Raw genomic sequence first — 16,423 nt, 5'->3', positions numbered from 1 at the left:
CAAGTCAAACACTATTTAAGCCACCACCTGGAGCTGAGCTGTTGGCCAGACATTATGGCTAGCTTCACAGATGAGGCAATGGATAACTACATGTATTCCACATACAATCCTTACTCCTTCAGGTATCTTAATCCTAAAAATAAAGGGATGAGCTGGAGGCAGAAGAACTACCTGTCCAACTATGGTGACACTGGAGAATATTTTGATAACTACCAAAGAGCTCAGTTAAAGGCTATCCTGTCTCAGGTGAATCCCAACCTTACCCCAAGACTAAGGAAAGCCAATACCAGAGATGTGGGCATCCAGGTGAACCCCAGACAGGATGTGTCTGTCCAGTGCTCCCTGGGCCCCAGAACACTAATCAGGAGGAGGCCAGGAACCCTCAAAAAACCTCAGCAAGTTCTGTCTGACCAGGAAAGTCCTGCATCTCCCACTAAGACTGTACGCTTCCCCAGAACAATAGCGGTGTACTCTCCTGTTGCCGCTGCTGGAAGACTGCCATCTTTCCAAGAGGAGGATGAAGAAGCCCAGCAGAAAACTGGAGAGGCTACGAAAGATGATGTACCTTCAACTGCAAGTGATAAAGAGGGCAAAAAAACGGCTACTGAAGGCAAGGAAGCCAAAAAAGCGGATGAGAATGAGACCCAATCCGCCCCTTCACCTGGGCAGACAAGACTAAGATTCCAGGTAAGCGGCTTCTCCTTACAAGATCACTGTAACCTACATAACACTTGGGGCTTATTCACACGCAATTTTTTTTTTTTTTTTTTGCTGAAAAATGCATTGTCTGGTGCCAGCAAAGTAATTGAAACTTCTGCAATCTCTTGCTTGCAGACTTGAACCATCAATGTATGGGTTGCCATGTATATTTTATCTGCGGCATGTCAATGCTTTCAATTTTTCGTGCATTTAATTGAGACAGTAGAGAGGGAGGCGCAAGGGAGAAACTAGTTCACTTTCCCTGCCAATACTTTAGCTTCTGGTGCTGTAAAAATGCAATGTGTGAACATGCCCTTATACACTAAAGGTTATAGCTGTGCTGCCATGTGCACAAGTTTTTCTTATATTTTTCCCTAAGCATAAACTGCTTTAAAAACTGCATATCCAGTGTCTAACTGCACAGGGGGCATGTGTCCAAGAAATCGCATCCACTGTGCTTGAACTGTTAAAGTAGACTTCTACACACAAGTGCAGTGCTTGTGCTAGGTGGGGATTATGTCCTGGGTCGGGGGGATGACACATGAACCTACCTGAAACTTTACAAAGGATCCACACATCTACAGTGTTTTTCGGGAAGTGTTGCACTTCCATGTCTCCAAATTCACATGTACAAACTTGGTTGTTTTTGAAGCCATGCAATGTCATGATGTGACTGGCTTTGACAATTTTCTTGATTGTTGCTTATGTCATGATGCACTAATTCTTCTTGGGTAAATTAACAATTACTCTCCTTCCAATTAAAAAATAACGTACAGGTGCACGAGCTTGGATTAGGCTTGCTAGACACTACATTGGCACAGGTCTGTGAAACCTACATGATTTGGTGTTTTTTATTGCGTTAAAAAAAAAAACCCCAAAATAAATATATTAATTTTTAAAGCCCATTTGGCAGTAGATATAGGCAAGGGGAAATATATATATATATATAATTTTTTTTTTTTTTTAGTTCCTAGAACAAAAGTATGGCTATTACCACTGTAAAGACTGCAACATCCGCTGGGAAAGTGCCTATGTTTGGTGTGTGCAGGGGACCAACAAGGTGAGTGGCATTTAGTGCACGGTGTGGGGGGCGCACTGTGGCAGCATGGTGGGGTGATGCAAGCGGTAGGACATCTCACTAACTTTTGCTTCTGTTAGGTGTATTTCAAACAGTTCTGCAGAACTTGTCAGAAGTCCTTTAACCCTTATCGAGTGGAGGACATCATGTGCCAGGTAAGTGCCTGCCCCAATAATTCTGTTCACCTAATTAGGGCACCTTTTGGCTGGGCTCACACCAACCCCATTTATGACTCTATAGGTCTCACACCCTCCCCCTCTGGAGAAAGTGATTAGGACAGTTTCCAACAGAGCCATTGACTTCAGACCACACAATAGTGTGGTCAACTACACTATTGTCTGGCTAAAAAGAGACATGGCGTCAGACGTCTCATGTTCTTGTCAGTTTTCCTCATTGGAGTCAATGGCGATATCGGAATACTGTTCTTTGGATATTTTGACAACACTCAAGAGTCCCAAAAAGACAAAGACCTCTACAGCTGTAGGCTGTATTATGCATTTGGTTAAAGTGGATGTATAATGTGTCTGGTATTGAAGTGGAATTCATGTGATTACATCAATTTCAGATCCACTTTCCTGATGAGGATGGTTCACTTTCTAGAATAAAAGCAACCATGTTTTGTTTTCTATGTTTTTGGGGCTCGTGCACGTGACCAAATCATCATGGTCTGCTACAATTTGTTGTATGTAGGCAAAATTAATTTAGATCTAGGAGTTCTTCATTAAACTTTGTATTTGGGATGTTTTCTCTCCTATGGTTCAGTTGGCATGAATCCATACATGTAAAAGGCATGGTTCTGGTCAGGAAATCTGGAGTTGGGCTCTAACAAGTCCTGTAAAGGCTCCCTAGTGTGGACGGTGACGCCTGCACTTCTCCTGTACCCAAACTGAACAGAATCCTATTTGCCTGGGAGAGTTCTTAAAAGTGTAATAAGCCAAGTAACAGTGGTTTTATCTCAGGGTTATAATCAGTTATATTTAAATCCAGATTTATTCACAGAAAACTGTTGGGAAACATAACTCTTGTATCTGTAACAATCTTTTTGCAGAGCTGCAAACAGACAAGGTGCATCTGTCCTGTGAAAGAGCGTCATGTAGACCCTAAAAGACCCCACCGGCAAGACCTGTGTGGAAGATGCAAGGGCAAGAGGCTCTCCTGTGACAGTACCTTCAGCTTCAAGTACATCATTTAGTTCAGTCTTATTCCCCACCATTAGGCAAGATATGTGCAGGTTTTTGTTTTCTTTTTGGCGTCATTAAACATACAGCATGTAATGCAATAAAAATCCACACAGCACAACGGTCATTATACTGAATAAAATATCTGGGTTAAGAGAAAGTTGTTCGACTGACTTTGTGTGCATTGGATTACACCTCTCAGCCAACTTTTTAAAGCCCTGCCATCAACATGTTTATTTTCTTCCCCCTAAACTTGTGTATATCTAGTGGTCAATTCAGTATCTTGAGTGACCTCACCACTCCTCAGTCTCTGGGTCACACAATGATCTGTTTGATCCAGAAGCAGCTTTTAGAATGAAAGTCTATGGAGGCAGAATGTCGCTCTGTAGGTCTACATTGTGGTGGAAAATAAACTTCAGGCTCAAAGCATTTGTCACTTAAGGTACAGTCACACTCAGCGACGCTGCAGCGATATAGACAAGTCGACCTAAACTAGATCGCTGCAGCGTCGCTGTAGAGACGTCAAATACAGCAACTCCAGAACGATGCAGGAGCGATCCAGTGACGTAACGGCGACTCGCTTCTCGTTCTCGCTGGTTGTTAGCTCCATGTAAAACGTTGCTGGCATCGTTGCTTTTGATGTCAAACATGACGATACATGCCGACCTGACGACCAAATAAAGTTCTGGACTTCTAGCTCCGACCAGCGATGGCACAGCGGGATCCAGATCGCTGCTGCGTGTCAAACACAACGAGATCGCTATCCAGGACGCTGCAATGTCACGGATTGTTGTCGTTCTCTTTGCAAAGTTGCTGAGTGTGACGGTACCTTAAGGGGAACTGAACTGTGTGGGACACCAGAGAAGATGGCAGTAGGTAAGTATATCAACCAGAGCCGGCTCCAAGTTTCTGTGGGCCCCTTTAACACACAAAAATTTATGATGAACAGATATGGCAAAGAAATATAGGTATAGCACAATGCCAAACATTTGACATTTCCATTCTCCCATGACCGCACCACCTGAAGGTATCTGCCCATTAAGGACAAGAAACCTACTGAAAAAAGGTTGTACCTCTTCTGCATCAGTTGGATTCCTGTCCTTATTTCACTTATCACTTAGGTAATGTAAGTAGTATTTATTGTAAAGTCCACAATACATCCATATGGTAGAATGTCCATGCCACAGTCCTCCATATGATAAAATGCCTAACATGTAATTGCTGATTAGAAAATAACTCTCCTTCTATCCACTTCCCTGCCACAGTGCCCTCTTCTGAAGCTTGCAGCTGACTGCAGCAGGCAAGTGATGGAAGTGCATAAAGTTGCTGCCATGCACTTCTGTTCATATCCAGTTGGATGTCAGCTGCAGGCCTCGGATTGGCCAGCAGGGTGTATTGCTGCTCTTGGATCTGATTGGTCTGTGTGCTGCAATATACTTCAACTGAATGTGTCTGAGGACTCATCCATTTAGTATTTGCTGGCATCAGCGGGCCCCTCACCAGCCAGGCCCAGAGGGTTGTTACCGTAGTTATGCCCCTGCTGACAGAGTTGGCTCCTCATTTGTACAGAGCCCCAGCACTTGCCCGCAGGCACTGATATCCATATACATAGGTTTAGGGAGGGGAAGAGCTTACTTAAATACAAAATGTTAGCTGCTGCAGCCTCTATGCATCACTGTACATGGCAAAACTCAATGGTATTAGTTAAAGGGACACTCACCTGAATTTGGAGGGAACAATCTTCAGCCATGGAGGCGGAGTTTTTGATTCACCCTTTCCTTTCCCGCTGGCTGCAATATTGGATTGAAGTTCATTCTCTGTCCTCCATAGTACATGCCTGCACAAGGCAATCTTCCCTTGCGCAGGCGTGTACTATGGAGTACAGAGAATGAACTTCAATCCAATATTGCAGCCAGCGGGTAAGGAAAGGGTGAATCAAAAACCCCGCCTCCATGGCTGAAGATTATTCCCTCCAAATTCAGGTGACCGTGTCCCTTTAACAGTTCACTCTTCTCCTAAGGCCTGTGCACATGAGTGAGTTTTTTAACTTCAGTATGTATATGCCAAAGCCAGCAGGGGTGCACATGTTTATATTCTGAGCTCTTGCTACAATTTCCCTCCAATCCATGCTGAACACAGGAGCAAGGGTTTTATATCTGTCCAGCTGCTGCACTGATGCCACTTCCCTGTGCCAGTCATTGCACTGGTTGAATCCACTCCAGACTACAATATAAACATCTCCCTCATCCACAAGGCTCTCCAGTTTTGAAACACTATATCTCCAGCATCCTACCCTCCATTCTGCAACTTATGTATGACTAACATCCTCCAGAAGTCAAACCTCTTAATTTTGCCTCCAATACTTCTCTCGTGCTGTGCCAGTTATCTGGAATACACTTCCCCCAAATAATCCGATTAATACCTAGTCCACAACATTACTATGCATGTTTTAAAAACATTTAGTCCAGCCTATCACCTCATTTCACTAATCAACTTTTCCCTGTTGACACTTTCTAAGTTTCCCACAGAATAAGGTCCCTTCTATTCATCAGTCTAAACATACACCCAATAACTCTACTTGGATACTGGCTGATGACCAAATCATGCAGCTTTATCATAACCCATATTTGTTGGCTAGGCCATAAAATGGCAAGAGTCCCCCCATTTCCTCATAGTGCGAGCATGGCCCTTATTGCTCCTGTAACTGCTGAATTGTTACTCTGTATTTATCTGTACAAGTCCCCACTTAAATGTAAAAGTGTTGCAGAATATGTTGGCGCTATATAAAATTATTTGAAAAGTTGCAAATGTTGGTGGAACTTAGAGATTTTCCAACAATTTATATCTTTTGGCCATTTCATGCCAGTTTCTATCAGCTGCAACAAAATAAGCAGAGTTGGAGGGCCAAGAAAGCCAATCATGAATTAGACTGGAGTGAGGTTTCTGGCAAGGCTTTAATTCATGGAGTGTGAACCCCCAGCACACATCAGTCTTGATGAGTCAAACCTACAGTTTATACTAAACTGCACCAGAACTGTAGGCTAGTAAAGAAAACTAAAAGACATGCTACGCTCATAAGGTGCACACCTCTTCATGAGTGACATATCTTACTCCAGTGCATTGTTCCTCAGCACTGCCATGCAAAATTTCAGTCTCGATAATTTGGGCCTTTAGGTTTGTAAATTTGCTCAGTAGATGAGATACAGCCCTGTAGAATGTAAGTCCGCAAGGGCAGGGTCCTCCCCCCTCTGTACCAGTCTGTCATTGTTAGTTTGTTTACTGTTAGTGATATTTGTATTTTGATGTAACCCCATCTAATGTACAGCACCATGGGATTAATGATGCCAAATAATTAAAACCCAGACAGTGAGCTCAGAAGCAAACAGTCAAAAGTTTAATTGACTAGTGTTTTGTTTAATGCCATAGCTAAATGTTTGCTAAAATTATTGTGTAGAATAGGCAAAATAAAGTCTTTGCTAAATTGAATATAGGCCTCTAAATTTGCTGCATCGTTTTGGTGTTGTGCCACTGCAAGACATGTAGCCCTGTGTTGGTATTTGTAGAGAACACACTCTTGGATAGACTACACTCTTATAGGGGCGCGCTGGCACCAGATACTTCCACAGCTGGAGGAGGAGTGATGATTCCATGAATGGCAGCCTGGTCTTATGAATAAATCAGGTCCAGTACACCCGGCCGGCACCTGTTGATCTGTGCCAATGCAGAATCTTTAAGACCTGGTTGGACCTAGTGTCATTGTGCCAATTTATTTCTGTAGGGTACAATCCAGTCAAATATGGAGTAAGGTCTTAAAATACACAAGTACTAAATGGAGTGTGTCAGCACAAAGTGACAGTTCATATCAAACTCCACCACCAAATACATCTTTCCACAGACTTGTTTTGTCATTTGAGAGCAGTCTAATTTTTTACACGAACTCATTGACTTACATGGCAGAGTGCGATCCAAATATTGGATGGAAATGATGCATTTTTCCCTTGGTCAGACTTTCACTGCAGAAAAAAATGGACACGTGAACGACTCCAAAGTAATCCTACTGGATTGCACTTTGAAAATCACGCAGGTAAACATGACCGTATTTTTGGTCAGAGTTTGATCCGATAAAACACTGGATCACACTCGGACCAATGTTAGTCTATGGGGCTGTGCACCTGTCCGATATTTTCCTCGTGAAGAGAAAAAAAAATCACAGCATGCCCGAGTTTCATCCAATATTTGGATCCCAATCTGCCATGGAAATCAATTAATCTGTGGAAAACAGACTGCAGTCGAATGTCATCTGAATGCAGTCCACTGGAGACATCTTATCTCCATCTTCTCCCCATCCAAGTTTGATCAGTGTCATTTGCATAATTGGTTAATTCACTCAAATGAATGCATCTACACCTGAAATTGGTCAGAAATTTAGTGCTAAAGAATTTATTCTGACCAGAAGACACCAAAGGAAAAAACTCTTGGGATTCTGGTTCCGGTGCTTGTCCCAAGAACTCGAGCTGCGATGTCTTGCGATCCATTGAGCGGCCGGATAAATAAATGTCCTCACTATTTTCTTTCTAGGGGATGGTGACGATGCAATAGGAATTCACGCTTTATGACCTTCACAATAACAGACAAACAAGGTTGTAACATTATACAGTCTTTTATTTAACAAAAAAAGAAACGGCTGGTAGGATGTAAGGAATAATGCACTGCTAAATAAAACTACTCGTCCCCGGTAAGTATGTCTTAAATTAGGGAAATCGATAAGATCATCTAAAGTACCACATGCCCTTCTGGGGGAAAATAAAATAGTGATTGCTTAGTACTAATGTGCCATGATGACGGGTCAGATTGGCCGCTCCGCTGGGGTCCTGTGGCTATTCAGGAGACCGCTCCGCTGGGGTCCTGTGGCTATTCAGGAGACCGCTCCACTGGGGTCCTGTGGCTATTCAGGTGACATGGATCCCTCTTACAGGTTCATACCTGCAGTCTTTTAGAGTGCAGACAGTTTAACCTCTTCAAAGCCAGGGCACCTACGGTACATAGGTCAGCCGGTTCCAAGTGTTAAACAGTTAATATATACAGAACTTAATTTTGTTTTTCGGCAGTCCAATGAAAAGGTGATGCCAAGTAATGCGTCCTCTATAAAGAATACATATCCTCGCGTACAGAAATAAATATATACTTTCTGTTTTCTTTCTTTTAATCACAGTGGGTAAAAGGCGTATAAAAATTGCAGAGTATTCCTTCTTCGTCAGGAATCATGGGGCTACATTCATTTCTTTTTACAAAATATGTAATCAGTATATATAGACACCTGTAATCTTGGTTGTGCTGAAGAACGTGTCCTTTATATGCATTTCTTTTGTACAGTGAATGTAGATTTTTGGTAGCTTTTCCCATTTAGTCTTTTCTAGATCAGTTTCCTAGTAGAATAATTTATGGATGACAGCAAGGAACTGTCAATATATTCTTGGCTACCTGACGCGTTCGCCGATGCGTGGCCCTTCCAGAATTCACTATGTACATAGACCACCCTAATAGACTAAATTGCACACATTTACAAAGAAAAAAATATATATATATACAGAATAAAATAAGTTATCTGGTCTGTCGAAGGTTGCTGTTGGCAGCAAATATCTAAATATACATTATTAAAGTCTCTGCAGGCAGCTACTTTTTTGGTTAGTTATCGATATTTATACCATAAGCACTGGTCAGAGAACTGAGCAGCAATCTAATAAAATTAAGATATATTATTTCTTTTAGAAACCCTGGGGAAAGCCCAGTTTAAAATAATTAGAGGCCCTAACATTTACAAGCTATGATATGTTAGATCTAATAAAATAAAAATTTATCCAAAAATAATGTCATAGTACTCTTCTTTGAGGCATGCGTGAAGACTATGTACAAACATTCATACCATTAGATACAACCATGCGTTCCTTCGGTCACCCATCATGTCAGGCCAAAAAAATAAACACAAAACAAAGACACCAAGAACAAAAATGGCGACATAATAAAAGTTCAATGGTTTCCAAAGTCTTTATAGGTCATCTCCTGCCAATGCCGTGGGGCATTCATCAGTCATATTGACTCTCGTGTGACTAGGAACCAAAGGCGGTCCTTTGGGCGAGTCACTACAGTCCATCATCAGACCGCTCTGGTTCTTGCCGTCTCCAAGGCAGAGGGGCCGTATTGCAACTGTACATCACGCTAGCCCTTTAGCTTTTCGGTGGTACAAATATAACAAAGAAAAAGAAAACGACTTTCACTCTTAAATCTACTGTACAGAACTAAAGTCCATTTTCTCAACTTCTCAATCTGGGCTCTGAATGTCCCATTTCCTGGAGCTCAGACTTACGAATCAAGAAAAGAAAAGAAAAAAAAAAAGGCTGCAGCTCGAAGGTATTTTACAGTAATAATGGAAGGTGCTTCATAAGATCAATAGACGTCCAGTGCTTCAAGTCTGAGGCCTACTCAGCAGCCGGGCTCAGAACTCCGTGCTCACCAGACCAGCGCCAGGCTTGGCTTTAGATAAGAGCTGGTATGACTGCACCAGGCGCAGCGACATGCGGATTTCTAGGTTTAGCTCCATCAGCTTAGAGCTGGCTTTAGACATGTCCTGCTTGCAGCCAACAATGGCAAAGCTGCCAGTCTGGCCCAGAGTCTGATGTCGGAAATATATGTGCAACAGGGTTTGGATGGGATCGTCTTCTGAGCTGCCAAATATCTCATTGGGCCAGATAGTCCTAGAAAGCAAAAAGCAGAGTATACAATTAAACACACCAGCGTTACAGAAAGAGTTAGACATTAGATCACAATATTTCTTATTAAACAATGTTTCTAATCCCAGACATCTTGATTTATTTCCCTCCCTTTATGAAACAATACCACCCTTGTCCGCAGATTGCATCTTTTTGTTTTTACTGTAATCATGTATTTGGGGTCATAAAATACATTTTGCTACCAAGTTTCATTAAAACGTTTGTACAGTGTTTCCTTCTATAGCCTATTGCAGGCTGCAGAATGAGTTCACTGAGAAAATGTCGGTGAGCTTGGTCTGAGTGTTTGTCTTTTCCTGCGCTCGTCTCAGCTCATTTATAGCCACAGACCGAAGCAAAGTCTGTAAAAGACACAGTGCAAAATTTTTAATGACACCCAATTGAAAAATTCTTGTAAGCCCCATAGTTTAAGAACAAACCCTCTAACCATAGTGCCGAAACACCTGACAGCACAGGCAATGCTATGAAGTTACTATGAAAATGCACATACCAGCTGCTAGTGTAAACAACCCTCGTTTTGTTAGGATTTGTTGAGACCACCATAGACAGCTTTCATTACATTTAGGATGGATTTTGGACAGTGATTGTCTAGAATCATTCCTAAAGCTTTAGTCACCCACATGCCCCCCGCTCACACGTTACCTGAATGCCTTGACCTGAGTTATGGCAGACACAAACTCTTTTCCTCTCAGGGCTTCGATGAGCGAGTGGACAGCAACATCTGTGCTTGCTTGGTAGAATTCAGAGAAGTCGCAGTCCTCGATGCCGATGCTAGACGTGGCCTCTGCCTCCTTCAGGGAGGCCTCCAGCTGGCACAGCTCATCTGACATGTTTATGACCTAAAGACATGGACTTCATTACAGCTCCAGTCACTACTCCGAATATTACCACACTGTACAGTGGTGGGGACATGGGAGATCATGGAACGGCCGCTTATCCAGTGCCGTAATAGATTAGGATACCCTCCTCCAATATGGATTCCCATCGTGAGCACAGGGCTATATGGGACATGGCTGATGAGGGAGCACAGAACCATTTCATCCAGGTCTGCTTATGTGTGAAAGAATTCACAGAACTGGGTGCAGCTGGCAGGGTGGGTAATGGTAGTAGTGGCGGGACCAGTAATGGTACATACGGGAGAGGTGGCTGGACCAGTAATTGTACACACGGGAGCGGTGGCGGGACCAGTAATGGTACATACAGGAGAGGTGGCGGGACCAGTAATGGCACATTAGGGAGCGGTGGCGGGACCAGTAATTGTACACACGGGAGCGGTGGCGGGACCAGTAATGGCACATTAGGGAGCGGTGGCGGGACCAGTAATGGTACATACGGGAGCGGTGGCGGGACCAGTAATGGCACATTAGGGAGCGGTGGCGGGACCAGTAATTGTACACACGGGAGCGGTGGCGGGACCAGTAATGGCACATTAGAGAGCGGTGGCGGGACCAGTAATGGTACATACGGGAGCGGTGGCGGGACCAGTAATGGCACATTAGGGAAAGGTGGCGGGACCAGTAATGGTACATACGGGAGCGGTGGCGGGACCAGTAATGGTACATACGGGAGCGGTGGCGAGACCAGTAATGGCACATTAGGGAGCGGTGGCGGGACCAGTAATGGTACATACGGGAGCGGTGGCGGGACCAGTAATGGCACATTAGGGAGCGGTGGCGGGACCAGTAATGGTACATACGGGAGCGGTGGCGGGACCAGTAATGGTACATACGGGAGCGGTGGCGGGACCAGTAATGGTGCATACGGGAGCGGTGGCGGGACCAGTAATGGTACATACGGGAGCGGTGGCGGGACCAGTAATGGCACATTAGGGAGCGGTGGCGGGACCAGTAATGGCATATACAGGAGCTCGCGGTGGCTGGACCAGTAATGGTACATTCGGGAGCGGTGGCGGGACCAGTAATGGCACATTAGGGAGCGGTGGCGGGACCAGTAATGGTACACACGGGAGCGGTGGCGGGACCAGTAATGGCATATACGGGAGCGGTGGCGGGACCAGTAATGGTACACACGGGAGCGGTGGCTGGACCAGTAATGGTACACACGGGAGCGGTGGCTGGACCAGTAATGGCACATTAGGGAGCGGTGGTGGGACCAGTAATGGTACACACAGGAGCGGTGGCGGGACCAGTAATGGCACATTAGGGAGCGGTGGCGGGACCAGTAATGGTACATACGGGAGCGGTGGCGGGACAAGTAATGCTACATACGGGAATGGTGGTAGGACCAGTAATGCTACATACGGGAGCGGTGGCGGGACCAGTAATGCTACATACGGGAGCGGTGGCGAGACCAGTAATGCTACATACGGGAGTGGTCGCGGGACCAGTAATGGTACATATGGGAGCGGTGGCAGACTTCTGGAATATATAGGGCACCTAGCAATGAGTCCCTCTCATTCCGCCATACATCGGATGGTGCTCGGTGTACTGTACCTCCGCCTGCTTCTTTATCGTATCCACTTGACTGATGAGCTTGCAGTAGGCCTGGAAGAGCAGAAGAAGCTGGAAGTGAAGCTTGTAAAGCCTCCGACAAAGCTCCAGCTCCTGTAAAAAAAATAAAAATAAAAAATCACATGGCATGAACCAAGGTAGCAGCGTCCATACAACACCTTGTGCAATCGTATGGGTTACTGGTTTAGTACAGGAAAGGAAGGTCAGGCTTCTATTAACTACACACTGGCGAGAATGGTGTTAAATGGTAAACATGGAGGACGCAATCACACGTGCTACTTAGAAACAAGCAGCCCAGAAAATTCATTTTAAGAAGGAAATAGCAAGCAAACAATCTAGAGATATCGATCTTTCTGGGAGAATGTCTGCTCTACTAGATGGGGAACAATGCTAGACATAAGAGATGTGTGGACTGCCTGCCGGTAGGCTCACCGGTACTTATCACACAATGCTAAGCACACAGAGAGGAGCCACCTATCATAGATCCTTACGGAATGATCCTCCATGCGGCCCCTCACACATGCTAATGGTTGGGACAATTATTGAGGTTTTCACAAGGGGCACATGTATGACCGTGGCTGTGGATCATGGACACCAAATCTGCTATGTGTCTGAAAACAGCTATTAATATACAGTGGGGCTTACAAGTCCAGAAACGCTGCTTACCTGGAGAAATAGGGTTAATCTGCAGGTAAATATCACTTGAATCCTGTGTGGCTGACTTACTGTAGCAGTGGCTACAGGGAGAAATAAAGTTTTATCTCCCTGCAGCCACTTGTTTCTAGTCATCAGGAAGGGAGCTGTTACAGTCATCACTCCCGGCACTATGATTGACAGCCTGTTCTTCAGCGTGTGTGCAGAGCAGGCTGTCAAAGTGCTAGAGAGTGAGTTAGTCCCAAGCACCTCCACAATGACCGGAAGCAAGCGGCAGCACGGAGAATAAAACTTCATTTTCTCCCTGTAGCCGCTGTTCCAGTTAGCAGGGTACACAGTATTTATCTACGGATTACCCCAATATCTGCAGGTAAGTAGCATTCCTGGACGTGACAGATTCACTTAGGACAGCATCAAGGATGGTTGAAAAATTTGGTGCAAGCTGCTGTTCAGAAAGACAGGCCTCATTCAGACTAATATAATATGTCACTTTTATGTCTGCAAGTCCCAGAAGGTTCAAGCAAACCAAACTCAGGTCATCATAGTGTTCAATGCGACTTGTGGCCAAAATATGGACCCTAAAGCCACACCGCATTGCTGCCATCTCAATGAGGTCTTCTAGATTTAAAAAAAGCTCTTGCTGCTGGGAACATCTGGGCACTGCTTGAAGGAACTAGAAGGTGAAGACCCCGGCATTACCCCTACAATCCCATTCTGTAAGTACTGGTGCCAGTTCCTTCCCACCAAGCAAATACATGCAAAGTTTCTATTATTATACTTCAGTTTTCTCCCACGCTCAAATGGTTACCATGATATTTGCCCGGGAATGTCTGGTGTGATGAGGACTGAAAGCTCCATGGAAGGAAAGGACGAATGTAAAGAAATACAACCAGGGGGGACATGTAGGGGTCTTACATATATTGGATGTTAAATAAAAATGTCCTAAAATGATGTATCGATGAATTTGTTGCTATGAAGTGTCACCTGGTGCTTTTCTATTACTGGCAAATCCCGTACACTTGTACATGGACATGAGAGGAGTGTCAGTATCCGGCCATGGACTGTTTTGTGGACACTAAGACTTTGGAAACACAAACTGCTCAGTATGACATTTCTATCTTCCATCCTTCCTAGTGAAATCATATTTCACGGATTCTATGTTCTTCAGACAAGTGATCTGACGGTAAGGGAATGGCACGATTACACTAATATACACCCAGTAATTCCCGAGCTACAACATATTAACGAGCGGTCACCAGTTCATGGACAAACGCTACGTGGAGCCAGCGCACACTGTAATCTTACAACGGCAGCACACTGCGAGCTCAACAACCGGACAAGACAGGTGAAAGCCAGAGGCTTGGATCTGACATGTTTAGTATTGGAGAAATCAAGAACCATCACTTACTGCTAGAACTTCCATTTGCTAAGCAAGAAGGTGAGCAGGTCACAAAAACAAAGGAAGAAAAAGATGGAAAGTTAGTTATAGACCAAGTTCTGTAAAACCTCAGGCAAACAGTCACAATGACCTGACTCAGGTTCACTTTAGAGCATCATTTTCCTCCTGGATTTAGGTTAATGCACTTTTGCTTTCCTAATCTCACATGACCTGGAATTGATCTGGTCGCTGTCAGTCGGCAGACACATCCCTGTAGCTGAGCTGTGTGGCACAATGCTCTGTACTGCGCTCATCTTCTCTGCAGCACATTGACCACGTTCACTTCTGAGTTGGGTTTGCACTTTTTTTCATTATCAAAACAGAAACACAGAATTCATGCATTGGACGTATCAATCAAATGACAACCACCAGTGGCATCAGTAAGGAGCCCACTGACTGATGTCGGTGGCAGAGGGATACGGTATTACATCAGGTCTGAATAAAGACGGAAATGAGAACAATAAGCCGTGCTACAACAAAGGATAGTTAAGTAAATCACACTACATGTAACCTTCCTTAGCTTACTATTCACACTGAATGAAGTTGTCATCTGTCACATCATGTAGCCCTGTAAGGGCGAGAAACATCCCTGGCCAGTGTGTTACATAGGACTGCGGTAATAGCTCACCAGGCCACGTATGATAAGCAGACAACTACAGCACAAGTTTTGCTGAACTCCATAGCATGCAGTAAAAAATGCACATATTTTATGCAAGGTTTTTCCTGCCAAGAGATGCAGAAATTCCTGCGCCAAATACCTAACGTGTGCACATACCCAACACAAGCAATATGTCGCCACTTTCTATGGTCGTAATTCCCCTTTAAAATTTTTAAATAAGCTACAGTAAAAGGAGTTGTTCCAAGAGCATTAAGCGCTCTAAGAGTAGGGAAAACAGCAAACATGGACGACATCAATAATGCTACTGCGTCATATGAGGCGTAGAAGCATCGGCTATAATTGGGGGAAAGAATCATGGTGGGAAACTAACTACAATAGTGTGTGGCAAATGTGCTTTGTGGCAGGATTATTGCTCTCGCGCCTGAAGCCGGCACACATTAGTAGTAGTGTACGAGGAGCGTGCAGCAGCTCGCGGAGGCGCTCGGACACTATATGCCATATTCCTATAGGTTTGTTATGGGCTGGCTGGGTTATTACAGGTCATTGCACATCTAAGCATGGCATATCCTGGCCTTACTCCAGGGGTATTACACACACACCCAGCCTGCGGAGAATGCAGCGCATTAGAAAGTATTTAAAAGCTTCATTACAGTAACATTGTTATAGCAGGTGACGTCCGGGTAATTAGATTACATCTTATCAGCTGGCAATACTTATTAAATCTTCAGTCACTGTGAATTCATTTTTCTGGTAGTCTGTTCATCATCATGTGGGCACAATCTACTGGAAAGATGTACAGTATATACAGAGCGGAGGACTGGAGGGCATTTACCTGGGCTTCAAAATTCTGTGCATGACGGCCGTCTCCAGAACTGAAGGTTTTCTTGCAGTTGTCCAACCACTGTGATTGAAAAAAAGCACACAAAATGATAAGGATAGGAGAATACCGATAGTCACTTCTACAGCTCATCAATTCCTCAATAGCTACAGGGTGCAGTCCGAGCGCCACATAAATAAAAGCCGTCTACACCATGGTGGCCATTTTACAACCCCTGGCAAAAATTATGGAATCACCGACCTTGGAGGATGTTCATTCAGTTGTTTAATTTTGTAGAAAAAAAGCAGATCAAAGACGTGGCACAAAAATACAGTCATTTCAAATGGCAACTTTCTGGCTTTAAGAAACACTACAAGAAATCAAGGACAAAAAAATGTGGTAGTCAGTAATGGTTACTTTTTTAAACCAAGCAAAAACTATGAAATCACCCTGTAAATTTTATACCCAAATATAACACCTGCATCAAATTAGATCTGCTCGTTAGTTTGCATCTAAAAAGGAGTGATCACACCTTGGAGAGCTGTTGCACCATGTGGACTGACATGAATCATGGCTCCAACATGAGAGATGTCAATTGAAACAAAGGATTATCAAACTCTTAAAAAAGGGTAAATTGTCACACAATGTTGCAAAAGATGTTGGTTGTTCACAGTCAGTCTAAAA

The 16,423-nt window shown here is 44.1% G+C and overlaps 2 protein-coding genes across 9 annotated transcripts in view; one reads left to right on the top strand and one right to left on the bottom strand.

The window, feature by feature from the left end:
* Positions 1 to 3,096, top strand: ZAR1 (zygote arrest 1). The gene is made up of 4 exons (XM_069745785.1): positions 1 to 687; positions 1,667 to 1,759; positions 1,858 to 1,932; positions 2,826 to 3,096. Exons 1-4 carry the CDS (start codon positions 55 to 57, stop codon positions 2,967 to 2,969), a joined length of 945 nt encoding a protein of 314 aa, XP_069601886.1. The 5' UTR covers positions 1 to 54; the 3' UTR covers positions 2,970 to 3,096.
* A 4,500-nt stretch (positions 3,097 to 7,596) lies between these two features.
* Positions 7,597 to 16,423, bottom strand: part of FRYL (FRY like transcription coactivator) — a 409,884-nt gene continuing 401,057 nt past the window's right edge. For 5 of the 8 annotated variants that reach the window (XM_069744494.1, XM_069744495.1, XM_069744489.1 and 2 more), the window contains 5 exons: positions 15,755 to 15,823; positions 14,274 to 14,291; positions 12,194 to 12,304; positions 10,383 to 10,579; positions 7,597 to 9,707 (listed from right to left, as the gene is read on the bottom strand). In XM_069744494.1, coding sequence (XP_069600595.1) covers positions 9,449 to 9,707; positions 10,383 to 10,579; positions 12,194 to 12,304; positions 14,274 to 14,291; positions 15,755 to 15,823 — 654 coding nt within the window. In that variant the 3' untranslated portion in view covers positions 7,597 to 9,448. The remainder of the gene's footprint in view (positions 9,708 to 10,382; positions 10,580 to 12,193; positions 12,305 to 14,273; positions 14,292 to 15,754; positions 15,824 to 16,423) is intronic. The other 3 variants (XM_069744496.1, XM_069744497.1, XM_069744490.1) reach the window with 2 other exon arrangements.

The sequence above is a fragment of the Ranitomeya imitator genome, chromosome 1 (genome assembly GCF_032444005.1).
Source record: "Ranitomeya imitator isolate aRanImi1 chromosome 1, aRanImi1.pri, whole genome shotgun sequence".
NCBI lineage: Eukaryota > Metazoa > Chordata > Amphibia > Anura > Dendrobatidae > Ranitomeya > Ranitomeya imitator.
Note: the sequence above shows the minus strand (reverse complement) of the source record. Positions and strands in the feature narration are given on the sequence as shown.

Bases quoted from the DNA above. Each gene is read 5' to 3' on its own strand.
- ZAR1 (XM_069745785.1), top strand. From the start codon at position 55: ATGGCTAGCTTCACAGATGAGGCAATGGATAACTACATGTATTCCACA. The intron at 688-1,666 runs GTAAGCGGCTTC...TTTTTTTTTTAG, and splicing joins AGACAAGACTAAGATTCCAG to TTCCTAGAACAAAAGTATGG. The intron at 1,933-2,825 runs GTAAGTGCCTGC...ATCTTTTTGCAG, and splicing joins TGGAGGACATCATGTGCCAG to AGCTGCAAACAGACAAGGTG.